This window comes from Myotis yumanensis, unplaced genomic scaffold (genome assembly GCF_028538775.1).
Source record: "Myotis yumanensis isolate MYYU_CA2020_CCGP unplaced genomic scaffold, mMyoYum1.0.hap1 SCAF_1, whole genome shotgun sequence".
NCBI classification, from domain to species: Eukaryota; Metazoa; Chordata; class Mammalia; order Chiroptera; family Vespertilionidae; genus Myotis; species Myotis yumanensis.
The window spans coordinates 652,090-675,410 of record NW_027223752.1 but is presented as its reverse complement, the minus strand read 5'-3'; the positions used below and the strand labels follow the sequence as shown (position 1 = coordinate 675,410).

General features: G+C 55.3%; 1 protein-coding gene and 1 non-coding gene across 2 annotated transcripts; both read left to right on the top strand.

Moving 5' to 3' along the window:
* Positions 1-3,286: 3,286 nt before the first annotated feature.
* On the top strand, positions 3,287-3,360 carry TRNAI-AAU (transfer RNA isoleucine (anticodon AAU)). The gene has a single exon. It is a non-coding gene; the product is annotated as a tRNA-Ile (tRNA).
* Positions 3,361-5,797: 2,437 nt separating this feature from the next.
* ZNF839 (zinc finger protein 839) lies at positions 5,798-17,724 on the top strand. The gene is given in 10 exon segments (XM_070401208.1): positions 5,798-6,049; positions 10,271-11,140; positions 11,482-11,646; positions 14,033-14,125; positions 14,720-14,869; positions 16,067-16,186; positions 16,342-16,469; positions 16,854-16,948; positions 17,264-17,410; positions 17,413-17,724. Coding segments are annotated over 10 exon segments (2,175 nt in total). The 5' UTR covers positions 5,798-5,854; the 3' UTR covers positions 17,625-17,724.
* The last annotated feature ends 5,597 nt before the right edge of the window (positions 17,725-23,321 follow it).

Genomic DNA, 23,321 nt, shown 5'->3' with positions numbered 1-23,321 from the left:
ATTCCGTCGGTGTCATTTTGCATCACGTGTCTGACCTCTTTGTACCTGTTTTGGGGGGACAGCCTAGATTGACATCAATTGGCATCAATCTTTCTCCTGGGGTCTCACCTGTAGTGTGTATTTGGCCGGTTTCCTGTCACATGGTTTCGTGTTTACTAAGGTGCTCTCCTGGGATGAGCTTAAAATGATCCTTGGGTTTTCCAAGGCCACTCAACTAGGAAGAGGCCGAAGAGGGAGGAGGACGGCAGGTGAAGATCCCCCCTGACCTGACCTCATGGCGGCCCGTCCGGCTGCCGCCTTCGTGTCCTTCCTCGCTCAGCAGCCTCTTCTGTAAGGCGCCTCCTGTGGCCTCCTTTCCCCTTCTTTCCGAGGCCCTGCCCCTGGGGGAGCCGTCCCCTCCGCGAGCTGCCCTCCCCAAAGCTGGGAGCCAAACTGAGCGTGTGGACCCCTGCAGGCCGCCTCCCCTGGGCCATTGGCTGTTGCAGGGTCTGACCCTGCCCAGTCACCCCTGGGAGCTCTCAGCCTCTGTCCCCTGATTCTCTCCCGTCTGGGACAGCTCTTCAGGGCGCACACTGGCCGGTCGCTGGGTCACCCCCCACCCATCCCTTCCACAAACACTCATTGAAGCTCCCTGTGTGCTCGCTCCCGGGTTCCACCGTGGAGGCTGCCCCCTCCCTGGCCCTCTGCAGGGCTGAGCCACCTGCTCCCCAGCACTGACCGCTCCTGAGCTTCCGGCCTGAGGTCGCTGCCTGAGACCCCTGCCCGGGCTGCAAGCGTCCCCCCTGTCCCTGGCTCCTCTGGGCACCCTGCTTATCCAAGGCCACCAGCTGTCAATCACAGAAGCCAAAGCCTGGGGTGCGGGCTGGACCCCTCCTCTCTCCACTTCCCACAGGTGGTCGCTCCCCTGAAGCTGGGTCTGGAATGGATCTGGAATGTGCCCGCCCCTCTTAGCTGACTGTTCTCATCCCAGGTCCCCCGGACACCCCTGATCCTGGGTCTTGGCAGCGCCTGGCCAACTGGTCTGCCTGCCTCCCACAACTTCTCAGCCCCCTGGCACCTCTGGCATCCACCCCGCTGACCTTCCTTTGTGAACCTCCCTCCCTCAGCCTCCACACTAGCTACACCGTCCTTCTGCGGACTACGTGTTCCATGTGACTCACCTCGGGGTGCACCCCACCCGCTCTCACCTGCCTCCAGCCCCAGACAAGCTGGTCGTACCCACAGCTCTCACTGCCATCTTCCCAGAAGGCTCCCAGCACCGCTAGCCCAGGCCTCTCCTGGGAACCCCCAGATCTGTTCCCAGCTTGGAGGTCCCAAAGACACCTCCACCCCACAATGCTCAGCACACCGTTCACCCTCCTCCCCCACCAAAGCCTCTGTGCTCCTCCTCTCATCCCCTCTGTCCACTTCCCCCAGACCATGCTGGGCATCGCCCTCTTAGACGGGTTCTTTCCAAAGGCTGCTACTCTGGTGTAGGGTTGCCAGATAAAGCACAGAATTTCCAGTTAAAGTTGAACTTCAGATACACAACTACTAATTTAGTGTAAGTTCGTCCCGAATATTGCATACCATGTACTTATATGAAATTATTTGCTAAATCTGGCCATCCTATCAGGGCCTGGCCAGAAGTGGAGAGTTTGATTAGTGAAATGACTATGTTTTAAAATATAAGCTATTTTTATCATTCATCCATCTGCCTCCTGATCCTCAGCACGTACTGTTACAGACTGTGCCAAGCACCAGGCATTCAGGTGTAAGCAAATGGAGAGGATGCCTGCCATCACCAGCAATTCCCTCTACCCTCAGGCTCTACCCACTTCGGTCTGCACCTACCCACTGTTGTCCTAAAGAACATGTCAAATGTCCCCGTCAGGAGTCGGCCCAGCCCTCCATGACCAGCAGGCTTCCTTTACCGGGCACTGAGCACAGCCCAGGCGCTCCCCTGGCTCTGTCCCCTGCCACTGCCAACTCCCAGGGGACTGGGCATGTATTTTACTGGCGGCTGGTGGAGCGGGTTTAGGGCACTCTCAGGCTTAGTGACTATTTTTGACTGAGTGGTCGTTTGTCTATGCCTGGGTCTCTAACCTTCCTGGTGCCCTGCCTAACATCCTTTCAACTAAATGTGTTCTGTTGAGATGAGCGAGACTTGGATTTCCTGCTCGCAACAGGGAACCCTGATGAAACTCGGGCTTGGGAGCAGTTTTTTGAGTTCCAGACCAGAGGAGGGACCCCTCAGAGCGCCAGTGGCCGGCCTCCCAGAGAGCGTGGGCCCTGGGACATCCGCGTTTGGGGAACCGACACATTTGAGTGTTGTCTTCCCAACACTTTCCCTGCTTTATCTCATTGCATGCAGACCCTGGCCCTTTGGAGTGAATACTGTCAGTTGCCCACCCAGCAGCTAGTCCAGGATTTATTCATGTGCTAGTTAGTCAGAGGGCGAATGAAGACATTTTCCAGATAAAAGGGGGAGCAGACACGGAGGAACCGTTTTAAATGGTATTTGCAATTATTAGGGATAGACTTACGCGATAGAATACGAAGTAAAAAATGCAAGATTAAAATGGTATCTTAAGCAAGGTTAGATTGAATTATAGATATAGATATAGATACAGATATAGATATATCTAGATATAGATGTAGATAGAGATAGATGTAGATATAGATATAGATATAGATATAGATATAGATACAGGGTGTCCCAAAAATGTATACACACTTTGAATAATGATATATTCCTGTGGGTTAAATCTGAAAAGAAAGAAACATCCATTGAGCTATATGAGCTGTTAAAGTGTGTATACATTTTGGGGGGAACACCCTGTATATATGTCTGTACAGTGAAAAAACAGTACAGGAAGGATGCCAAGGTCCCAGCGTGGTTGTGATGGGCAGTGGGAAATTCGGTGGTTCTTTCGTCATTTCTCGGGTTTTCTGTTATTTTCTAAGCTTTATTTAGCCAAAGCGAAAGCTCTGGGTAGAGGAAGTTTCCAAGCGGCAAGGATTCTCCGAGATGAAGTCAGCATTGAGCTGCGGTATCTGAAAACCTTTCTCCCGAGCGGAGGCCCTTTGCATTTTCCCCGTGAAAAACTCCCATTCGCTCCAAGAGGCCGCCTATCTTCTCCCGGAAAGCCCCAGGGCCTCAGGTTTTTCCTCGCCCGAAGGAATGACGCCAGGCGCCGCGGGAAGGAGCCGGCGTCCCGGAGTCGTCCGGGGGCGCTGGGCCCGCTGGCGGCGAGCGCAGGCGTAGAACCCTCATAGGCTTCGTGGCTGAGTTTGAGCCTCAGCTGGCCGGTTAGCTCAGTTGGTTAGAGCGTGGTGCTAATAACGCCAAGGTCGCGGGTTCGATCCCCGTACGGGCCAGAGTGTTCTTTTAGCAAAATCCACTTGCCAATTCTTTTACAGCATATTTAAAAATATGCGTTTCAAATATGGCTTTTGAGATCTGTAAACCGGGTGCAAACAGGAGACAGCCGCGCGATCATTCCGCACTCCTCCTCAAACCTGTCGCAGCGGCCATTGTGGAGGGAGAGCAGGATCCCGCGCACGGCTGGCAGTGCCTGGCCACCCTAAGTCCCTGGCGCCGCACCCCGCGGCCGCCCTGAGGGTCTTTCTTAGGACGCTCTCAGAGGCTCCCCACAGTGGCTTCCCCATGCAGAGCTTCCAGGGCCCTGGGTGGAGACCCCAGTTTCCCGGAGTCCTTAGAGTTGAAATCCCGGCTTGTAATTCACTCATTCCACAGATGTTTATGGAGAGAGCCTGGGGCGCGTCCCGCACAGAAAGCGAAAGACGCAAATGCCAGCCGCTCTGGAGACAGTGACCAGACCCGACGGCCGTGTTTTTAGGAGGCTGTCTGGTGGGGAAGCCTGTCTTTCATTTGTTAGTGATTGTTAGAGAGCTTACATGTGCCCTGACCTGGGAATCGACCTGGAGGTATCAGGACGACACTCCAGCCAGCTGAGCCGCCAGGCCCAGGGCTTCTTGCCACTTTTTGCTTTTTCAGAGAGCTCTTAGGCTTCACATTTCTTCCTCTTGGTTCTGCAGTTTGCAGCCAGATGGCAACGGAATTTATTTCCCACTCATGTCTCAAGTCTGTAGGTGTGTAGTCAGGAGTGTTTAGATTAGCAAAAGCCAGCTTTAAAAAACAAAACAAAACACAAAACACCCCAAAACATATCTTTATTGATTTCAGAGAGGAAGTTGAGAGGCAGAGAGGGATAGAAACATCAACGATGAGAGAAAATCATTGATCTGCTGCCTCCTGAACTCCCCCTACTGGAGATTAAGCCCGCAACCAGGGAATGTGCCCTGACCGAGAATTGAACCATGACCTCCTGGTTCATAGGTCAGTCGATGCTCAACCATTGAGCAACACCAGCCCGCCAGCTTTTAAGGTCAATGTCCTTTTTAAAATATATATATATTTTATTGATTTCTTACAGAGAGGAAGGGGGAGGGATAGAGTTAGGAACATAGATGAGAGCAAAACATCAATCAGCTGCCTCCTGCACACTCCCTACTGGGGATGTGCCTGCAACCAAGGTACATGCCCTTGACCGGAATCAAACCTGGGGCACTTTAGTCCGCAGGCCGACGCTCTATCCACTGAGCCAAACCGGTTAGGGCAGCCGATGTCCTTTTATATCAGGGTCCAGAGCAAGGGTTCCAGACATCTTTGAAAAATCTCCAGTGAGGCGGTAGCTGGCTTGGCTCAGTGGATAGAGAGTCGGACTGAAGGGTTCCGGTTGGATTCAGGTCAACGGCAGATGCTGGGGCTGTGAGTTCAAGGGGCATCCAGGAGACAGCCAATCAATGATTCTCTTTCATCTCTGATGTTTCTCTCTCTCCCCATCCCTTCCTCTCTGAAATAAATAAAAATATATTTTAAAATAAAACCTTCAGTGAGAACATCTGTAACCAGAAGGGGGCCTGGTCTTGGTGGGTCAGTTAGAAGAATCTGGGGCTGCTGACACCAGGCATGGACTCCTGCCCATGAGCTGCATGTCACACCTTGGATGTCTGTGTCAGGCTCCTTGCTAGATGCAGGGACACACAGAGGAGGCAGCTGAGACTGCTGCCCTCAGCGCACACACTTTCCTGAACGAGGCTTGAAGGGGTCCAGAACATGCCTCTGTGACATAAAAAACATTTTGAGCAAAAGGCATTTGAATTCCTGAGCAGTCTTTTCTGCCTAAAAAAAAGCAGAGCCTTCCAAAAAGAACGCAGAAGAATGCAACTGTCATAAATCGCCTTCCGTGGGAGCAATCAGGAAAGACTAACTCAGGGCTCCTAAACGCATTGTCACAAGCTATCATCGCCCCACCTACTGCGGGGCGGGGCCTATTCACCTTCCCAACAGCCCCGATTCCCGGGCGCCCCCGCTCCCTCCTCCTCTGGTAAGAGAGTGTACAGCACACACTCTAACTGCCTCTTTGAGTCACTTTTATTTTCCTGTGAATTCTGGCAGGTACATGAATAAAAACACATTGCATTTTGTCTTTTCTCTAGTTAACCTGTCTTTTATCAGTTTAATTTGCAGGCCCTCAAAAGCCGAACCGAAATGGGAAGAGGAAAAGTTTTTCTTGCCCGACAGGTTTCAAAATCTGCCGGAGGTGACCCCTGAAGGTGAGGTCAGTCCTTGACAGACAGGCGGGACCGGCTGGTTCTGTCGCGGGTGAGGGGGCGGGGCCACAAGAGGGGCGGGGCGACACGAGACCCCGCCCACCGACGTCTCCCTTCGCGGTCGCCTTCCGAGGTTTCTGGGCCCGCCCGGCACTCGTAGCTGCCCGTTTCCCGTGAGGCGAGTCTGAGCCGCTGTCGCCCGGCGGACCCGGTTCGAGTCCCCGCGTCGGACGCCATGGCGGGCTCCGAGCCGGGAGCCCCGGGGCGGAGCGGCTGCGCCGCGCGCCTGGCCCCGCTGGGCCCCGATCAGGTGCGGCAGGTCCTGGAGCAGGTGGCCCAGGCGCAGCCGCCGCCCTCCGTCCCGCGGGCCGTCCCGCAGCCGGGTCCCCGCGCCCAGCTCGCGCGGCCACCGCGCCCGCTGCCGCCCCAGGTGAGGCGCCGGGAGGGACGTGGGGAACGGGGCCGGGGAGGCCACGTCCGCCCGGCCAGGCTCGGGGTCCCCGCACTGGCCTCCCGGGGACGGCTCGCCCCCACCCCCCGCGGTCTCCGCCGGGGTGTGCAGCTCCCGACGCGCCTGGCCGGGAGCCTCGGCCGCGCCGGGCCCTCCTGCCGCCCGGCCGCCAGCGCCGCCACAGGCCTCGCCGTTCACTGCGCACTTATGGGCACGTCCGCGGACGAGCGTCGCCAGGACACCCGGCGGGCGCTCCCCCGGCGGGCGCTCCCCGGGCGGTGCTCCCCGGGCGGGCGCTCCCCGGGCGGGTGCTCACCAGCAGGTGCTCCCGGGGCAGGTGCTCACCGGGCGGGTGCTCCCCGAGCGGGCGCTCCCCCGGCGGGCGCTCACCAGCAGGTGCTCCCGGGGCAGGTGCTCCCCGGGCGGGCGCTCCCCGGGCGGGTGCTCACCAGCAGGTGCTCCCGGGGCAGGTGCTCCCGGGGCAGGTGCTCCCCGGGCGGGCGCTCCCCCGGCGGGCGCTCACCAGCAGGTGCTCCCGGGGCAGGTGCTCACCGGGCGGGTGCTCCCGGGGCGGGCGCTCACCAGCAGGTGCTCCCGGGGCAGGTGCTCCCGGGGCAGGTGCTCCCCGGGCGGGCGCTCCCCCGGCGGGCGCTCACCAGCAGGTGCTCCCGGGGCAGGTGCTCACCGGGCGGGTGCTCCCGGGGCGGGCGCTCACCAGCAGGTGCTCCCGGGGCAGGTGCTCCCGGGGCATGTGCTCCCCGGGCGGGCGCTCCCCTGGCGGGCGCTCACCAGCAGGTGCTCCGGGGGCAGGTGCTGGGAGCCACAGGGGCCGCGGTAGCGAGAGACCCGGATGGGTTCCCAGGAGCCAACGCCGAGAACTTTTCCGGTGGCAGCTGCTGAGGCTCAGGACAGAATTAAGTACATTTTTTGTTAAAACGTATATTTTTTATTGATTTCGGAGAGGAAGGCAGAGGCGGGGGAGAGATAGAAGCATCAGTGATGAGAGAGAATCATTGATCGGCTGCCTCCTGCACGCCCCCCTCCCTCCCTTCTGGGGCTGGAACCGTGACCTCCAGGCTCCTAGGTCGATGCTCAACCTCCCGCCGGCAGAGTTAAGTGCTCAGAGTCCCAGAGTTAAGACTGCTCCCAGCCTGGCCCCGTGCTGTGTTGTATTGTGATGGGGGTGCGGACTTGGCGCCCTGCAGTAGTAGCGCCTGGATTTGTAACTCAGTGCTCAGCACAGCGCCTGCCATACCCTTCATGCATGAAATATGCAAAAAATATACCACAAAACCGCCTTTCCCAGTGGCATCCTTTCCAGGGTGCCAGGCTCCTGGTTAGTAGGGAGGTGGGGAATGAAACAGGGTCTTGTAGCCCCCGAAGCCCAGGTCCCCTTTCAGCACTGGGCCGTGAATGACAGGCGCCCCTCACCCCAGCTTCCCCCAGGCGGGCAGAGAACAGAGTGGACAGTCCTCGTGGTCGAGGTCCCCTCCCCGCACCCGGTGATTTCGGCTTCTTGGAGCTGTACCCACTTCCTCATCGACCCTGGAGAGCTGTCTAGCTAAAGTTGGAGAAGACAAGTACGGTTCTGCCCAAACTGCTTCCTCCTGCATGCGCTGGACACACACGTCTGAGCAGTTAGAGGGCGAGGGTGGCTGTCGCCTGCACACACTGCTCCCAGCCTGGCCCCGTGCTGAGCTGTATCAGCGTTTACAGACCAGGAACAGGCTCAGAGAGGTTAGGTGACTGCCCAGGGTTCCCCCTCCAGGGCCTGCTGAATGTGGCCACAGCCTTTTGGGTTTGGTGTGACAACTTAGGAAAGAGTCCAAAAATGACATTTTCCACCACATGAAAGCAAACAACTACAGTTAGGAGGCGCGATTGTGTTCTGTAGCTCATCTAATTGGAAGGATATAAATTCTTTGTGTGTGTGTGGTTTTTAAAAAATATTTTTTAATATTTCAAGAAACATTATTTTAAATATAATAATGTTATATGCAATAAACATTAATATTTCAAGGGAGGCTATAAATTCTACCTGAAATCACAATAATGTAATTGTGCGGCCTGTTCAGCTAATACTCTTGGAGCACCAGCTGCACCACGGAGGCCACAGAGGCAAACAAGATGTGCCCCTTGCCCCTAAGGAGGCAATATTCTAACCAGGGAGGTAAAACGGGACTCATAGCTTCTGGTCACAGAGAGCTAGAGGACACTGCCGGTGTTGCTCAGTGGCCGAGCATCAACCCATAAACCAAGAGGTCACTGGATCGATTCCCGGCCAGGGCACATGTTTCTCTCTCTCTCCTTCTCCCTTCCCCCCTCTCTCTAAAAGCAATAAAAACATATTTAAAGAAAAGAAAGCTAGAGGCACAGGGGAAGGGCTAAATGCATTAGAGAAAGGTTTCTGGCTGAGGGTCAGAAGCGGTTGTGGAAGAGGTGGTGTCCGCACCAGATCGGGAAGGGGGTGCCGTTGAACATGCGGAAGAGGAGCGGCATGCCAGGGGGTGCATTTAGAAAAGGGGGTTCTCTGTGGGGTGGTGTGGATCGGAAGGCACAGCCCCAGTGGACACACACCCACGGTCAGGCTGTTCCCGTCCCTCCCGTTCCTGCCCGGCAGAAACACTGCTAGCTTCCTCTAATAGCCACGCCCTGTTTTTCTTACACCTGGAATACCTTCCCACCTGGAAAAATTCTACTCAGCCTCCAGGGCCCCCCACCCCAGAGGTCATCTCTTCTGGGAAGCCACCCACTCCTGGGAGTCACTGCCCCTGTTGCCCCAGGTGGCAGGTGGCAGGTGGCATTGCTTTCCTGTCTGCATTCCTTAGGGAACCTCCGTGCCTTCAGAATCAGCAGTGGAGCTGTTGAAAGTACAGATTTCAGGGCAGGAGGTCCCGATTCAGCTCGTCTGCAGGCGACTGAGGCAGGCAGGGAACTAACTCCTCCGGGGAGGCAGGCTTTGCTGATGTGTTCGCTGGCACCCAGAGGGACTCAGAAAGTCTGCTCAGTGAAACGAACGTGGAACAAAGTATCCCGGGTGGCACCCACATGGTAAACCAGTGGCCATAGCAGATCAAAAATTTAGGCCATGTTTGTGCTGTGGTAGTTCTAAAACAATAGGGTTTGGCACACGCACTTCTATTACTTAGTGTGCAAATGCTTCCACACTAACCTGTGGATGTGACAAAATGTATCACCGGGTGAGAAAGGTTCAGAAACATCCCTATAAACGTACAGATATGCAGGCTGTCCCCACAATACACACTTTAACAGGAGACAGCTCCATTTCAAGAATGAAATATATTTGAATAAGCACTGCTTTTATAATTATTCAAAGTGTGTGTACACGTTTTTGGGACACCCTATATTACGTAGACTTTTTTATTACATAGATTTTTGAGATGCATTTTATAATTTTATTTTTTCATACATTTTTATTGATTTCAGAAAGGAAGGACAAGGGAGAGAGATCAAAACGGCAATGACTAGAGAGAATCATTGATTGGCTGCCTCCTGCCCCACACTGGGAATGGGGCCTGCAACCTGGGAATGGAGCCCGCAACCCGGGCATGTGCCCTGACCGGGAATTGAACCGTGACCTCCTGCTTTATAGGTCACCGCTCAACCACTGAGCCATGCTGGTTGGGCATAATTTTATTTTTTTAAAGATTTTTTATTGCCGAAACCGGTTTGGCTCAGTGGATAGAGCGTCGGCCTGTGGACTGAAGGGTCCCAGGTTTGATTCCGGTCAAGGGCGTGTACCTTGGTTGCGGGCACATCCCCAGTAGGAGGTATGCAGGAGGCAGCTGATGGACGTTTCTCTCTCATCGATGTTTCTAACTCTCTATCTCTCTCCCTTCCTCTCTGTAAAAAATCAATAAAATATATTTTTTTAAAAAGATTTTTTATTGATAATTAGAGAGAGAGGGAAGGAAAGAGAAAGAGAGAAACATCCATGTGAGACTAAAACATTGATGGTTGCTGCTTTCACACCTGACCAGGGATCGAGCCCAGCACCTGTCGTGCACCCTGACTGGGAACTGAACCAGCAGCCTTTCAGTGCACGGGACGACACCGAACAACTCAGACACGGCAGCCGGGGTGCATTTTATAATGTAGAAAAAATGTCCATGGTGGATTTAAGATGAGAGCAAAATTGCAGAAACATTGATAAGCTAAATGCTTCTTTTCTTTTTAAAGCAACTGGAAACCATCTGTGTCACGGTAACGTCTGGAGAAACGAAAGGTCAGGAAAGGCCGAAGCCCCAGCTGGCCACCGTCCATCCCAGGACAGCCCGGCTGAGCCAGCTGCCCGGAAGGCACTGCCGCGTGTTGGGGCTCAGCGTCGCCAGCCCTCAGCTGCCCAGGGCACAGCCCCTCCTGAGCGCCGGGCTGCAGCCTCCTGTCCAGGTGCTGCTCCAGAGGCCACTGCCCGCCCTCCAGCCGGTCCCTGCGGTGAGACTTGTGGCCCCCCAGGCGCCAAATGGACTCGGCGCCACGTCGGCCCCTCAGTCAGCCTCTGACCAGCCAGCAGTAATATCTGTTTCTTCCAGTTCAGCAAATTTATTTATTTCCAACTTGCATACAAAACACACTGAGAAACAAAAAAAACCTTTCAAAGTGAAAACACGTTCTGGGCGGATATCTCGACCTCCCAAGTATAAAGCCAAAGATTATAAGTTCATACGGATGGAGGATTTGGCCGACAGCCACCCGTCCGACTCGGACGATTATTCAGAACTGAGTGTGGAAGAGGAGGAGGAGCAGAGGGACAAGCAGGCGCTCTTTGACTTGCCGAGCAGCTCCCTGAGGCCCAGAGCCTTCAGGTGTCAGACGTGTGGAAAGTCATACATAGGGAAGGGGGGGCTGGCCCGGCACTTTAAACTCCAGCCGGGCCACGGCCAGCCCCAGCTGGAGCCCCAGCCGGAGCCGTTGCTGTCTGAGAAAGCCAAGGGGAGCATGGCCCGGGGCTGTGCGGAGGGCAGGCCCCGTGGCCCCACGTCCCCAGGACCGTCCACACCAGCTCCTCTGAGTGCGGAAGGGGCCCCGTCAGCTCGGGGTGGCCTGCAGGTGAGCTTTCTGTCTGGTGGCAGTGTCTTGTTGCTGCCGTCACCCTTAAAGTAGCCTTTATGGTGTTCGAGGGGTTCAGGCAGAGGCTCAAGCAGAACCAAGTCCCCTTTTGGGGGACCTGAGACCCACCTTGTGGGCCCGCTGCCGGGGAAGGGAGGTGTCTGTCCGGCGCAGCCAGGTCCTCCGGCGTGGTCATCGGGCTGCGCGCAGCGCACTCCAGCTGACAGCGCGTCTTAGGAAAGGTCGGGATTCGGGGCAGCGGCCCACGGTGCCTCCTGGGACGTCGGCAGTGACACCTGGGCGCCTTCTCTCCCCTTGTTGCTCCTCCCAACACCATCCAGAACGGTCAGCCTATGGAAGTGGAAGCGGCGCTAGTGACGGAGCCAGCAGATGAACGTTATTCAGCCCTTTGGGAATCAGAGAGACGCCCCGGACCTGAAAGGGGCTACGCCCAGGCCCCCGCGGGCCAGAGCCGAGCTGCCAGGAGCAGAGCCGTGCTCCAGGAGGTACGTCGCTCTCACATGCGGTGAGACCTGTTTGGCATGGAATGTGGCCGTTCGGCTCCTGAATTGGAACGTAAAATACCCAGATCGGTAGGCAGTTCACCTGGAGTGCACTTGGCTGGAGCCCGCAGTTAATTCCAGGCTGTTCACCTGGAACCATTCAGGTTTACCTGTCTGAACGGACCAGAGGGTTTTACCTACAGCAAGGGCTGCTTACCTTTATACGTTTTGGAAAATTATAACCCGTGTTTTCATGGAACCATTCAGAAAACAACAGAAGTAGTTTTTGCGGTTGTTACGGTCATAAGTTGCAAGATATAAAAGCATGTTTCAGGTTTTGAGTCCAGGAATCTTGGAACTTATTTATTTATTTATTTATCTTCTTTTTAAAAAATATTTTTATTGATTTCAGAGAGGAAGGGAGAGGGAGAGATAGAAACATCAATGATGAGAGAGAATCATTGATCGGCTGCTTCCTGCACGCCCCACACTGGGGATGGAGCCCGCAACCCGGGCATGTGCCCTGACCAGAATCAAACCTGGGAGCCTTCAGTCTGCAGGCCGACGCTCTATCCACTGAGCCACACCAGCCAGGGCAGTGCACTGAATCTAGCTGGACTAACTGGGAAAAGTGGGACTCACTCAAGTTGCCTTTGGCCAGGACGCATGTATTTGCCTGGTCACGGTGGATGGATGGATGTCCTAAGGGAAGTGAGAGCCAGCAAGAGAGTGCGAGGCCAGTCAGCGAGACACCGGATCCACAGGCGGGGAGGAAGTGGTTTCACAGGAAGTGGCTTCCTAGAGAGCTCCGTGTGAGGTTACTGTTCTAGCGAGAAATGCGAGCGCTGGTGAACTGGCTTGTGGGGTAGGGGGTGGGGCTTGTTAATTAATCCGGGTGACTAGTGTTCAAGTAGGAGGTGGGGTAGTCCTTGGCTTGACTCACTCGTTAGCGTCAATTAGCCTCCCCCCACCGGGTTAGGCCCTCTGCACAGCCCAGCCTCGGCCCCGGCCCATGCGGAGTTCCTGGTGTGCTCCCCTCACGGGCCGTGACGGTGGTTACCTCGCTTAACAGTGAGGAGCTGAGACTGCAGAGGCTGCACCGCACACAGGTCCCCCTGGGGTGGCAGGTCTGGAACCTGGATCTTGGGTGTTTGGTGCCCACGCGCGGGTGTCTGCTCTGTGTGACGGGGACTCGAGCACGGTGGTCCTTCACGTTAGCGAGGTGGCACGGGAAGCTGAGGACTGCTGACCGCACCCTGACTCGCAGAGAGGCCCTCGGAACCAGGTGCTAGAGCACACGCTGCTGTCTGCACGGACCAGGCCTGTCCTGGGTGTGGAGGGGACAGTGTGCGCGAGAAGACACCCCACTCGGGGAACGATGACAGCCACACCGGCCAGGGACAGTTGCCAGAGAAGGAGGAGGTGCCTGGCTGCTGTCCACCAGGTGTGGTGAGACGATGCCCACGTTCCCCCCTCCCACACCTCCCGAGTGCTGGAAACCAGCTGGTCATTGCTCTGTAAGGGCTTTTCGGGTCACCCGGTCCTGCAGAGAAAGGTCTTCCTTTTGCTTTTGTGACTTTCCTGAGCCACTGGCTCCGGCTGATGGCCCCTCAACCTCCCTGAGCCCCATGTCCTCCCTGAGCCTCGGGCCTTCCTGTCTCTAGGGCTCCCCGCTTCCGCCACCCTATTGCTGCCCTGGCTGTCCTCGTCCATCCCCCTGTGTCTCGACCCGCGCTCCCCTGCTGGCTCCCACGTCCGTTCCGCCTGTTCAGACCTCTCTGGCGCTTCAGCCTCCATTCCAAACGTCCCCCAGCTGGTTCCTGTCCCACCCACCTTGCCAGGTCTGCCCAGAGCTCAGCCGGGCAGCCAGAGCACCCATGGCTCTCCTTTCCCCTCACGCACCCCTCCCCATTGCAGCGGTCACTCAGCCCTGGGGACTGCACCCTCCCTGCTGCCTCCCCGTACCGCCCCCGCCCCCCGCCCCGCCCTGCCTGCCTGTCACCGGGTCCTCTTCCTCTCCCTCCTGTGCTTTGGTGGAGCCCTGACTGGCTGCCTTGGGATTTCTGTGCCTGTTCTCTCAGGCTGGTGAGCCTGGAGCCCTGGAGAGAAGGGAGCGCGTCTCCCCGTCGCCATGTCCTTATCAGAACCCGTATCCACTCCGCGCTCTGGGCTGTCGGGGAGCCAGGCTCTGAATCCAGGTGGATCTCAGGATTTTGCTCATGGGGAACAAGCGAGAGAGTTAACAAAGTAGAGCGTTTGTAGTGTAGAGTGGCTTCATCACTGAGGTTTGGGGGACTTTCTGCCTTTTATGTTCTTTGTTGCAGCAGCTTGTTGGCTAATGGGAGATTCTTGTGGGCTTTCAAAGATGTCGATCGCTCTCTTCTGGTAGGTTCTGCAGCAGTGTGCGCTCGAGGACCTCGTGGAGTTGGCTCTGCCCCGCCTGGCCCAGGCCGTGACCATGTATGAATTTCTACTGACGAAGGCGAGTGTTCCTGCACGGTCCAGGGGATGACCAGGGGCCATTTAGAAAGGCGTCCTTCACCTTAGGTTAGGAGCCAGGCCTTCTGCAGTCCTTTCCCTCCGGACAGAGCTGGTGAGGCTGCTGGTTCTGCCGGAGGCCCGGTCTCCCCTTCAGCTTCTGTGGGAGGCACGGAGGGGGTAGCAGCAAACCCTGGCGGCACACGGCCCCAGCACCCACCTACCCACCCTCCCTCCCTGGCTTCCTCCACTTTGGACTCCCCCACCGGGAGTCCAAGCCGGGCTCTGGGCCCTGGTGAGCCCACTCTGATGCTGCGCCTGGGCTCCTGCACCCACACCGCACACCTCCCAGCAGCTGCCAGGGAGAGGAGGCCCCCCGCAGGCCCTTTTATGCCCCCTTCGCTCCCAGGCCCACTCGTGTAGCCCTGCGGGCGCAGTGCTGGGCACACGGCTCTCACTGGGCAGTGAAGGGAACGCTCGCCGGGGACAGGCCTCAGCGCGGGCTGAGGAACCCGTCTCCTTCCCTCTGTGCGTCTTCCTGTATTTTCCCTCTCATCGCCTCCGGGGTAAACGTCTTTTCATTTTTATCTTCACGAAGGTTGAGAAAGGTCATCTAGCACAGCCTCTGTTCCCAGCCGTGTACAAGGAGTTTGAAGAGTTGCATCAGATGGTTAAAAAAATGTGTCAGGATTACCTCCGTGGCCCCAGCCCGCGTCCTCAGGAGCCCCTGGAAATAAAGGATCCCGAGGTAAGGGTTCCGCTGGGAAGCGCTCTGCTCAGAGGACAAGCGGTTCTGCAGGAGAACGTGCGTTTCCATAGTGACGTGGGCAGTCGGCCGCGCTGTCACTCTTTCTCTTCATGTGAAGGCGATGAACGCCGTCTTCAGGGAACTCGGACATGCAGATAAGCTCCAGGAAGTCCACACTGCGATTCTCCTCCTGCTGATCGGAGTCACTGCCACGGTTGATAGGGTTCTTCATTATGTAGGTTTTTGGGTTACACACAGCCCAACGGTCTTGCTTGTGGTTGTTTTGACAAATTTCTCATTTCAATGTCATTGTCATCAAATTGCCTTTAGCAATCTTGGGTCCTTGACAGAAATGCGGTTTTTTGTTTTGTTTTTTCCTTCTTTTTTTGTGGTTTTTTTTTTTTTTTTTTTTTGCTTATTTGTTTCTGATAGAAATGTTTTTGAAAAAGATCTGGTTTGGTCTCTTTTGGATACAAGCCTTTGCTGCGAGGACGTGTACCACGTGGTCAGGGAGAATCGCCCCCTCCCACTGCCACACCGCGGAGCAGTTCTCTGGCCCGCAAAGTCCCCGCACTGTTAGCAAGGGGACACTGTCAGGTCGCTGGATGCTAAATTCGCCGACCCCTGGCCTCTCCTCTGACCTTGATCTGCCCTTGCTTCCCTGCCGCCCCCTCCTGCTCTTGGTGTTCTCTCCACGTCCTGCTGCTTCACGTGGAACCTGGCGTCATCCCCACACCCCTCCAGCGGCTGTGGTCCCACATGGGCAGCTGCCAGGGCCAGCCAGGCTGTGACAGAGAAGCTGGGGTCCAGCTCAGGCTCCCAGCCTCCCAAACCCGAGTCCTGTCCACTGACTGGGAAAGGAGACGTGGTTCTGGAATAGGCAGGATTCTTTTTCTGAAGTACCAGTGAGAATTCAGAAAAGGAGGCACAATGGGCGAGACAGCGGCTATGGTAGCAGACTAACGTTATTAAGCTTGTGGTGACACGAAAGAGAGTGTTTTAAATTTTATTAAAAACCTTGCCGGTGTCTCCTGACCTGCTAACCCAGCGGCTCTGGCTCTGGGAGCGACATTTCACCACTGGCTCTTGCACCTCACACTGACCTTCACTTTTCCCTGTTCAGACGGCGCCTCGCTGTACAGAGGGACTTCGAAGACTCAAAGGCAGGCTTTCAGTCCTACACCCTGTGCTCCTCAGGTTGCTGAGTCCTTGGGAATCACGGAGGAATTCCTGTGCAAGGAAGAAACACACACAGACGGCATCCGACACACGTGCAGCGGCCGGGAGGCGGCCAGCCCGCCGGAGAGGGAGAAGGAGGTGGGCCAGCGGGGCGGGGCGGGGTGGGCCCTGCCTGTGTGCGTGGGGGGGCAGGGGGGGGGCGGCTGGGTTTGACTTCACTCTCAGCACCGCTCCAGGAAGGGGGGGTGGGGGCCGCCTGCAGCTTCCTTCCGCTGACTGTCCGCTCTCCCTAGACCGCAGGGGAGATGCTGTCTTCAGCGAAAAGGCCCAGAAGGGCAGCTCTGCCCCAGGAGCCCCCCGAGGCTTCCGCCTGCAGCAGCTGCCAGAGGACACCGGTGGAGTGCCCGGGCGGCCAGCAAGGGTGAGATGCTGTGTGGTCACGGCTGTGGCTCAGGAGCCCCTGTGGCCACATTTAAGAGAGCCCTCCGGTTTCTCAAGAGCTTTATCTCGGTTTCCCCATGTTCTGTCGCTCATATGCGTCCCCAGGAATCTCGAGGTCTGGAGGTTTTCTTGGGCCCCGTGTTGAAATGAAGAGCCGCCGTGTGGTGGTGGGTGGTGTGCCAGGAGGGGCCCAGGACTCCCCCGAGTCTGGCTAGGCTTTCCTGAGACTGGGCTCCAGTCCAGGCAGCAGGAGTTTGTTTTCCTTTTGCTGGACATGCGCGTGGGCAGCCTGTTTGGATGATGAGGCAGCGCACAGGCCATGACACTGCCCGCGGGTGACTTCCCGTTTCCCTCGCCGGTTAAGGTTTGCCCCTGGAGTAAATGGGACCGCCTGTCCCCGGCGTGAGGAAGGCCACACCACACCGAGGTCTGCGGGCGACAGCAGCACGGGCTGGGCCAGCAGCTGAAAGCGCTTGCCGGGGTAGCAGCCAGGAGCCTGTGTGTGGAGCCCCCCTTGTGTGGGATGTCAGTGGGCCGGGCCTTCACGCTCAGCCCGGACAGCCCAGCCGGGGGTGCTGACCCGGAGCCGGCCGCAGCGAGCCCCACCGAGGGTGCGCAGGGACCCTCTTCACACGTGGACGCCGGGGTCGACCTGGGTGGCGGGGACTCCCCTGCGGCTGCATGTCCGCGGGAGGAGTGCATCCCTGCTGCCTGGGAGCCCCGGTGAGGCCCTGCTCACACGGCTGCGGTCCCTCCGCTGGAGAAAGTCTTGATCCTGCAGCCCCGTGTCCCAGCCGGGCCTCCGCTGTCTGCTCGGTGGGTCTCGGGGCCACGTGCGGGGCTTGGACCGGTCGCCCTTCGGGGCCCGGCCACACACTGACCAGAGGGAACTGGAGAGCGTCGTTGCTGTGGGTGAGGCCGTGGCTTTGAGATCACCAGCGGGTGCCAGGAGCTGTTGTTTTCCCACGTGATTGTTCTGGCCCCTCCGGGCGCTGTAGTGTCTGGGAGCCGGGCACTGTCCACCGGCCCTGAGTGGAGCGGCCTGCCCTGCAGCCAGGCCCGCCAGGAGGGCTTCCTCCAGAGACCGAGGCGCAGAGCCCTCCCCTCGAGAGGGAGTCGGAACGCAGCCGACTGACTGATTTTATGCAGAGGGTCTATTTCAAGGCAGGTATATTTTTCTAATGTGAATACTGACACCGAGAAGCCTTTTATTTATAAAGAACGATGTCTTTCCACCCCATGCCTACCTTTTTCTCTACCTTCTCATCACAGTGATGGCCACAGGGTATTGGTGATGAATTCCTCCGGGCCGTCCATCTGCCTCTCAGCACCACTCACCGTCCCTGGGTGCCCTCCCTGCTCCCCAGCGTGTGCCCTTCCCCAGGGCCATGTGCTGCTTTTCCCCAGCGGGGGCCCATCTGCAGCTTCTCCTGACCCCAGCAGGCGGGAAAGGAGCCCTCCTGGCCCCAGCAGGCGGCAAAGCCCCCCCCCGGCCCCAGCAGGTGGGAAAGCCCCCTCCTGGCCCCAGCAGGCGGGAAAGCCCCCCCCCTGGCCCCAGCAGGCGGGAAAGCCCCCCTGGCCCCAGCAGGTGGGAAAGCCCCCCCCTGGCCCCAGCAGGTGGGAAAGCCCCCCTGGCCCCAGCAGGCGGGAAAGCCCCCCTGGCCCCAGCAGGCGGGAAAGCCCCCCTGGCCCCAGCAGGTGGGAAAGCCCCCCTGGCCCCAGCAGGTGGGAAAGCCCCCCTGGCCCCAGCAGGTGGGAAAGGAGCCCTCCTGGCGGGCACTGTGCTGGGAAGCAGGAGGGCAGGGGTCTCTGCTTGGTTTTATGGAGGAGAGTGAGCGGAAAAGGTGGAGCCCCTCCTGTGACGCCCGTCGGGCAATTCACACAGCAGGGGTCAGACACGCACTTCTTCCCACTTACAGGTCGTGCTCTGCTGCATGTCCTGGTGCGTCTTCACTTCACCCGACATGAGCCTCACTGTGAATATAAGTGGGCAGTGAATTTCACGATGGAATGAAAGTGCCCTGGCTGCACCGTGCAGTTGAAAGCACAGGAGGCCCTGGCAGCAGCCACAGGCCTCTGCTCGGGGAGCCTGTGTCGCTCCTCGGGCAGCGTTGGCAGGCCCCGAACCCGAGCCAGCTTTTACACTGCTTCATCCTCACAGCACCACACGGGCAGACAGAGGGAGCAGAATTCCCTCCTCATCAGGAACTGTCTCCTGTCGACCTAGTGCTTACAGTTTAGAGGCTGACATTAGGAGTGGGCACGGAGGCCTCAGAGCACAGACTGTACACATGCCACGGAGTGCTGCGTAGGGGCCCATGGGCCTTGGCGGACTGTTTCCAGCACTTCCCATGGTGCCCGTCTGTGGTCAGCACTGCACCACTGCAGGCCCCGAGGCACAGGCCCCCTCCCCTCCCCACCCCACCTCCGAAGTCTTGGGTTGGGGACAGCCGAATGGGAAGAAGAGGGTCCTGGGAGAGTTGAGGTCCTTTTATTTTTTTAATTTATTTTATTGATCTTAGGGAGGAAGGGGAGACAGAGGGAAACATCATTCAATGTGAGAGAGAAACATCCATCTGTTGCCTCCCATACACGCCCCAACCAGGGACCAAACCTGCCACCTGGGCATGTGACCTTACCGGGCATCGAACTGGTGACCTTTGGTTGCAGGGGACAATACTCCCACCAACTGAGCCACCCAGGCAAGGATGAGGTCCATGTTATGTATGTATGTATGTATGTATGCATGTATAATCCTCTCCTAAGGATATTTTTTTCCTTTTTTTTAAGAGAGAGAATAGAAGGGATGGGGAGAGAGAGAGAAACATTGATGTGAGAGAGACACATCAATTGGATGCTTCCTACACATGCCCCAACCAGGGCTGGGGATTAGCCTGCAACCAAGGTACATGCCCTAGACTGTAAATCAAACCCTCGACCCTTTAGTCCGTAGGCTGACACTCTAACCACTGAGAAAACCAGCCAGGGCTCCACTGATGTTTTTTAGAGAGTGTGGAAGTGAGGGGAGGAAGGGGAGAGACACATGGATGTGAGACACACCCATTAGCTGCCTCCTGCATGTGCCCTGACTGGGGATTGAACCTGCAACCCAGGAAGGTGCACTCAACTGGGAATTGACACTGTATCCACTGAGCCACGGCTCCAGATATATTTTTATTGATTTCAGAGAGGAAGGGAGGGAGAGAGAGAACCGTCAATGATGAGAATAATTGATCGGCTGCCTCCTACACACCCCACACTGAGGATCTAGCCAGCAACCCAGTCATGTGCCAGGAATTAAACCATGACCTCCTGGTCCATAGGACAGATAGATGCTCAACCACTGAGCCAACACTGGCCGGGCAGGGCTCCATATTTTTAAGATGAATCCTTGTTTTCATCCAGGGAATAGCACGGCCATAGTTGATAAATGTCAAACACTACTGAAGGGCCTTGATGAGCAGTGCAGCCCCAACCTCAGCCCTCGGTTCCCCGAGCCGAGGCACCCGCCCCCCTTTCTCCTCGTGTGTGAACCTGGCTGCCTTGCTGCTTGACTGACTCATGTTAGATGTTAGCCATGGACGAACCACTGAGACATGGGGACCTGGCGCGTGTGCCTTCCCCCCCACACCTCCTGCACAGCTGCCCCTTACACACTGTGTTCGCGTCTGCTTCGCGTAACTATGGGTCATGTGAGCCTGAGCACTCCCGTGACATTTTCTTGTAAGAGTTCTGTTTTTCCTAGAGATTATTGCCTTGTTTTTTTCATTTGCTTAGTTTTCTTTCTTTTTTGCTATTTGTTTTTTTAACAAAATCATACATGCATATAGATAGTGTCAACTTTCTAGGACTTTTGTTTTTTGTTTTAATTGATTTCAGAGAGAGGAAAGGAGAGAGAAATAGAAACATCAATGATGAAAGAGAATCACAGATCAGCTGCCTCCTACTAGGGATGGAGCCCACAACCTTGGCATGTACCCTGATAGGGAGTTGAACTGTGACCTCTGGGTTCATAGGTCAATGCTCCACCGTGGGGCCACACCAGCCAGGCTAAGACTTATTTTTGTAAAAGCAGCCCTCCTTCAATATGACACGCAATGTCCACGGCTGAGCTCTGTGTAGTACGCTGTGTTACTTTCATGCTTTTGTGTATGTTTCTGTGTTTCCAGGAGTTCGTTTTCATCAGAGGTACTTATCATTTCATCCCCAACCCCATTCTCTGTTTTGCTGGTCCTTTTCTATTCCTTTACTGTCCACTGGGAAGATTCCTGGAGGCAGAGGAGAGCACTGTTCTCTCATGACATCACTGCTCTTTCTGATAGGAAGTGATCTGTAGATTATTTTACAGCTAGAGGCCCGATGCACGAAGATTCATGCAAGAACAGGCCTTCCTTCCCCTGGCTGCCGGCACCGCTTTTACTCTGGCCTGGAGCTGCCTCTCGCCTTGTTGCATCAATTTGCATATTCCCTCCTTATTGGCTGTGGGCGCCACCATCTTTGTTGCAAAGTTATGGTCAATTTGCATATTCCATCTTTATTAGATATGCTAGTGCGACGACTTTGGAATCAGCAACTGCCGGAGACCTCGTTCGTTCCTCTCTGGGCGAATGCCACCAGATAATGTGTTCCTCATTTCCCTCTTTTACTTCTGTTTGTCCTCTGCAGTATCCATCCGTTCCATTAATTCTGGGCGAGTTGGGTGTTCAGGGATGAGGCATCAAGGAACATGAAATGTCCTAGAAAGGCCTAGAAGTTGCTCTGTGTCTCCTCTGAAGAGCATTTATTCTCAAAGTGCCCCTTCAATCCCCATTTCTGGGCCCTGCCTGTGGCCCTGGGCTGGGACCACAGCCTGCCCCGAGGCAGCAGGACGTCATTCCTGCCAGATGCCCGGCTGCAGCATCCTGCTTTCATGAGATTAGATTTTAGCAAATACTGCACAGGTAGAGGCAAGGGAACCTCTAATCACTGTCACCTTTAATGCTCTGATAGGCCACGGCACATCACGGGGCCACAGCACAGCACAGGCGTGACTCTCTTGGGACAGTCCCTGTCACGTATGAAGCCATTTCTTTTGGGCACTTTTCTTTCCTTCCCTGGGAAGCACTTGCTCCTGGGACCTCGAACTTTAGTTTCACAAGGTTACAGCCCACATCCCATAGCACGAAGCTCCACAGACCTGTGTCTGGGAGCATGGCAGAAGTGACCCCCTCCAAAGTTCAGTTGCAAATATTGCCAAATTATAGGATTTCCGCCAGAAGAATGACGTGGAAGAAACCTCGCTGGGCCAGTGGCATCCTCAGTATGCAAAAAGGCAAATTTTTTGTAGGAAGTTTTCATTTCATGATCCCATCTTTAAGCAATTATCTCTATGGTGTTTTTTAAAAAGTCTTTATTGTTCAGATTATTACAGTTGTTCCTGTTTTCTTCCCCTCCACCTGGCTCCCACCCCACCCCATGCCCTTACCACCCCCCTAATGTCCTCGTTCATAGGTGTTCGATTTTTGTCCACTCTCTTCCCGCACCCCCTCACCCCTTTCCCCCGCCAAGAATAGTCAGTCCACTCCCTTTCTATGCCTCTGATTCTATTATAATCACCAGTTTATTCTGTTCATCAGATTATTTATTCACTTGATTTTTAGATTCACTTGTTGATAGATGTGTATTTGTTGTTCATAATTTGTATCTTTACCTTTTTCTTCTTCTTCCTCTTCTTAAAGGATACCTTTCAGCATTTCATATAATACTGGTTTGGTGGTGATGAACTCCTTTAGCTTTTTCTTATCTGTGAAGCTCTTTATCTGACCTTCAATTCTGAATGATAGCTTTGCCGGGTAAAGTAATCTTGGTTGTAGGTTCTTGGTATTCATCACTTTGAATATTTCTTGTCACTCCCTTCTGGCCTGCGTAGTTTCTGTTGAGAAATCAGCTGACAGTCATATGGGTACTCCCTTGTAGGTAACTGTTTTTCTCTTGCTGCTTTTAGGGTTCTCTGTCTTTTGCTCTTGGCATTTTAATTAAGATGTGTCTTGGTGTGGTCCTCTTTGGATTCCTTTTGTTTGGGGTTCTCTGCGCTTCCTGGACTTATAAGTCTATTTCTTTCACCAGGTAGGGAAAGTTTTCTGTCATTATTTCTTCAAATAGGTTTTTAATATCTTGCTCTCTCTCTTCTTCTGGTACCCCCCCTAATTCTGATGTTGGTACGCTTGAAGTTGTCCCAGAGACTCCTTATACTATCTTCATATTTTTGGATTTTTTCTTTTCCGGTTTGGTGTTTTTTGCTTCTTTGTATTTCAAATCTTTGACTTGATTCTGGGATCCTCTAGTCTGCTGTTGGGTCTCTGTATAATATTTTTTATTTCAGCCAGTATATGCTTAAGTTCTAATTGGTCCTTTTTCATATCCTTGAGGGTCTCACTAAATTTATTGGCGGTTTCTAGAAGATTCTTGAGTAACCTTATAACTGTGGTTTTGAACTCTATATCCGGTAGTTTGCTTTCCTCCATTTCTTTCATTTGTGACCTGTTTCTTTGTCTCCACATTTTGGCTGCTTCCCTCTGTTGATAGAGTGGCTTTTGTGTGCTAGGTGTCCTATAGGGCCCAGTGGCTCAGCCTCCCTAATTACCTGAGGTTGACACTCTTTTTTTTTTTTTTTTTTTTTTTTTTTTTATATTTTATTGATTTTTCAGAGAGAGGAAAGAAGAGGGATAGAAAGTTAGAAACATCAATCAGCTGCCTCCTGCACACTCCCCACTGGAGATGTGCCCGCAACCAAGGTACATGCCCTTGACCGGAATCGAACCTGGGACCCTTGAGTCCGAAGGCCGACGCTCTA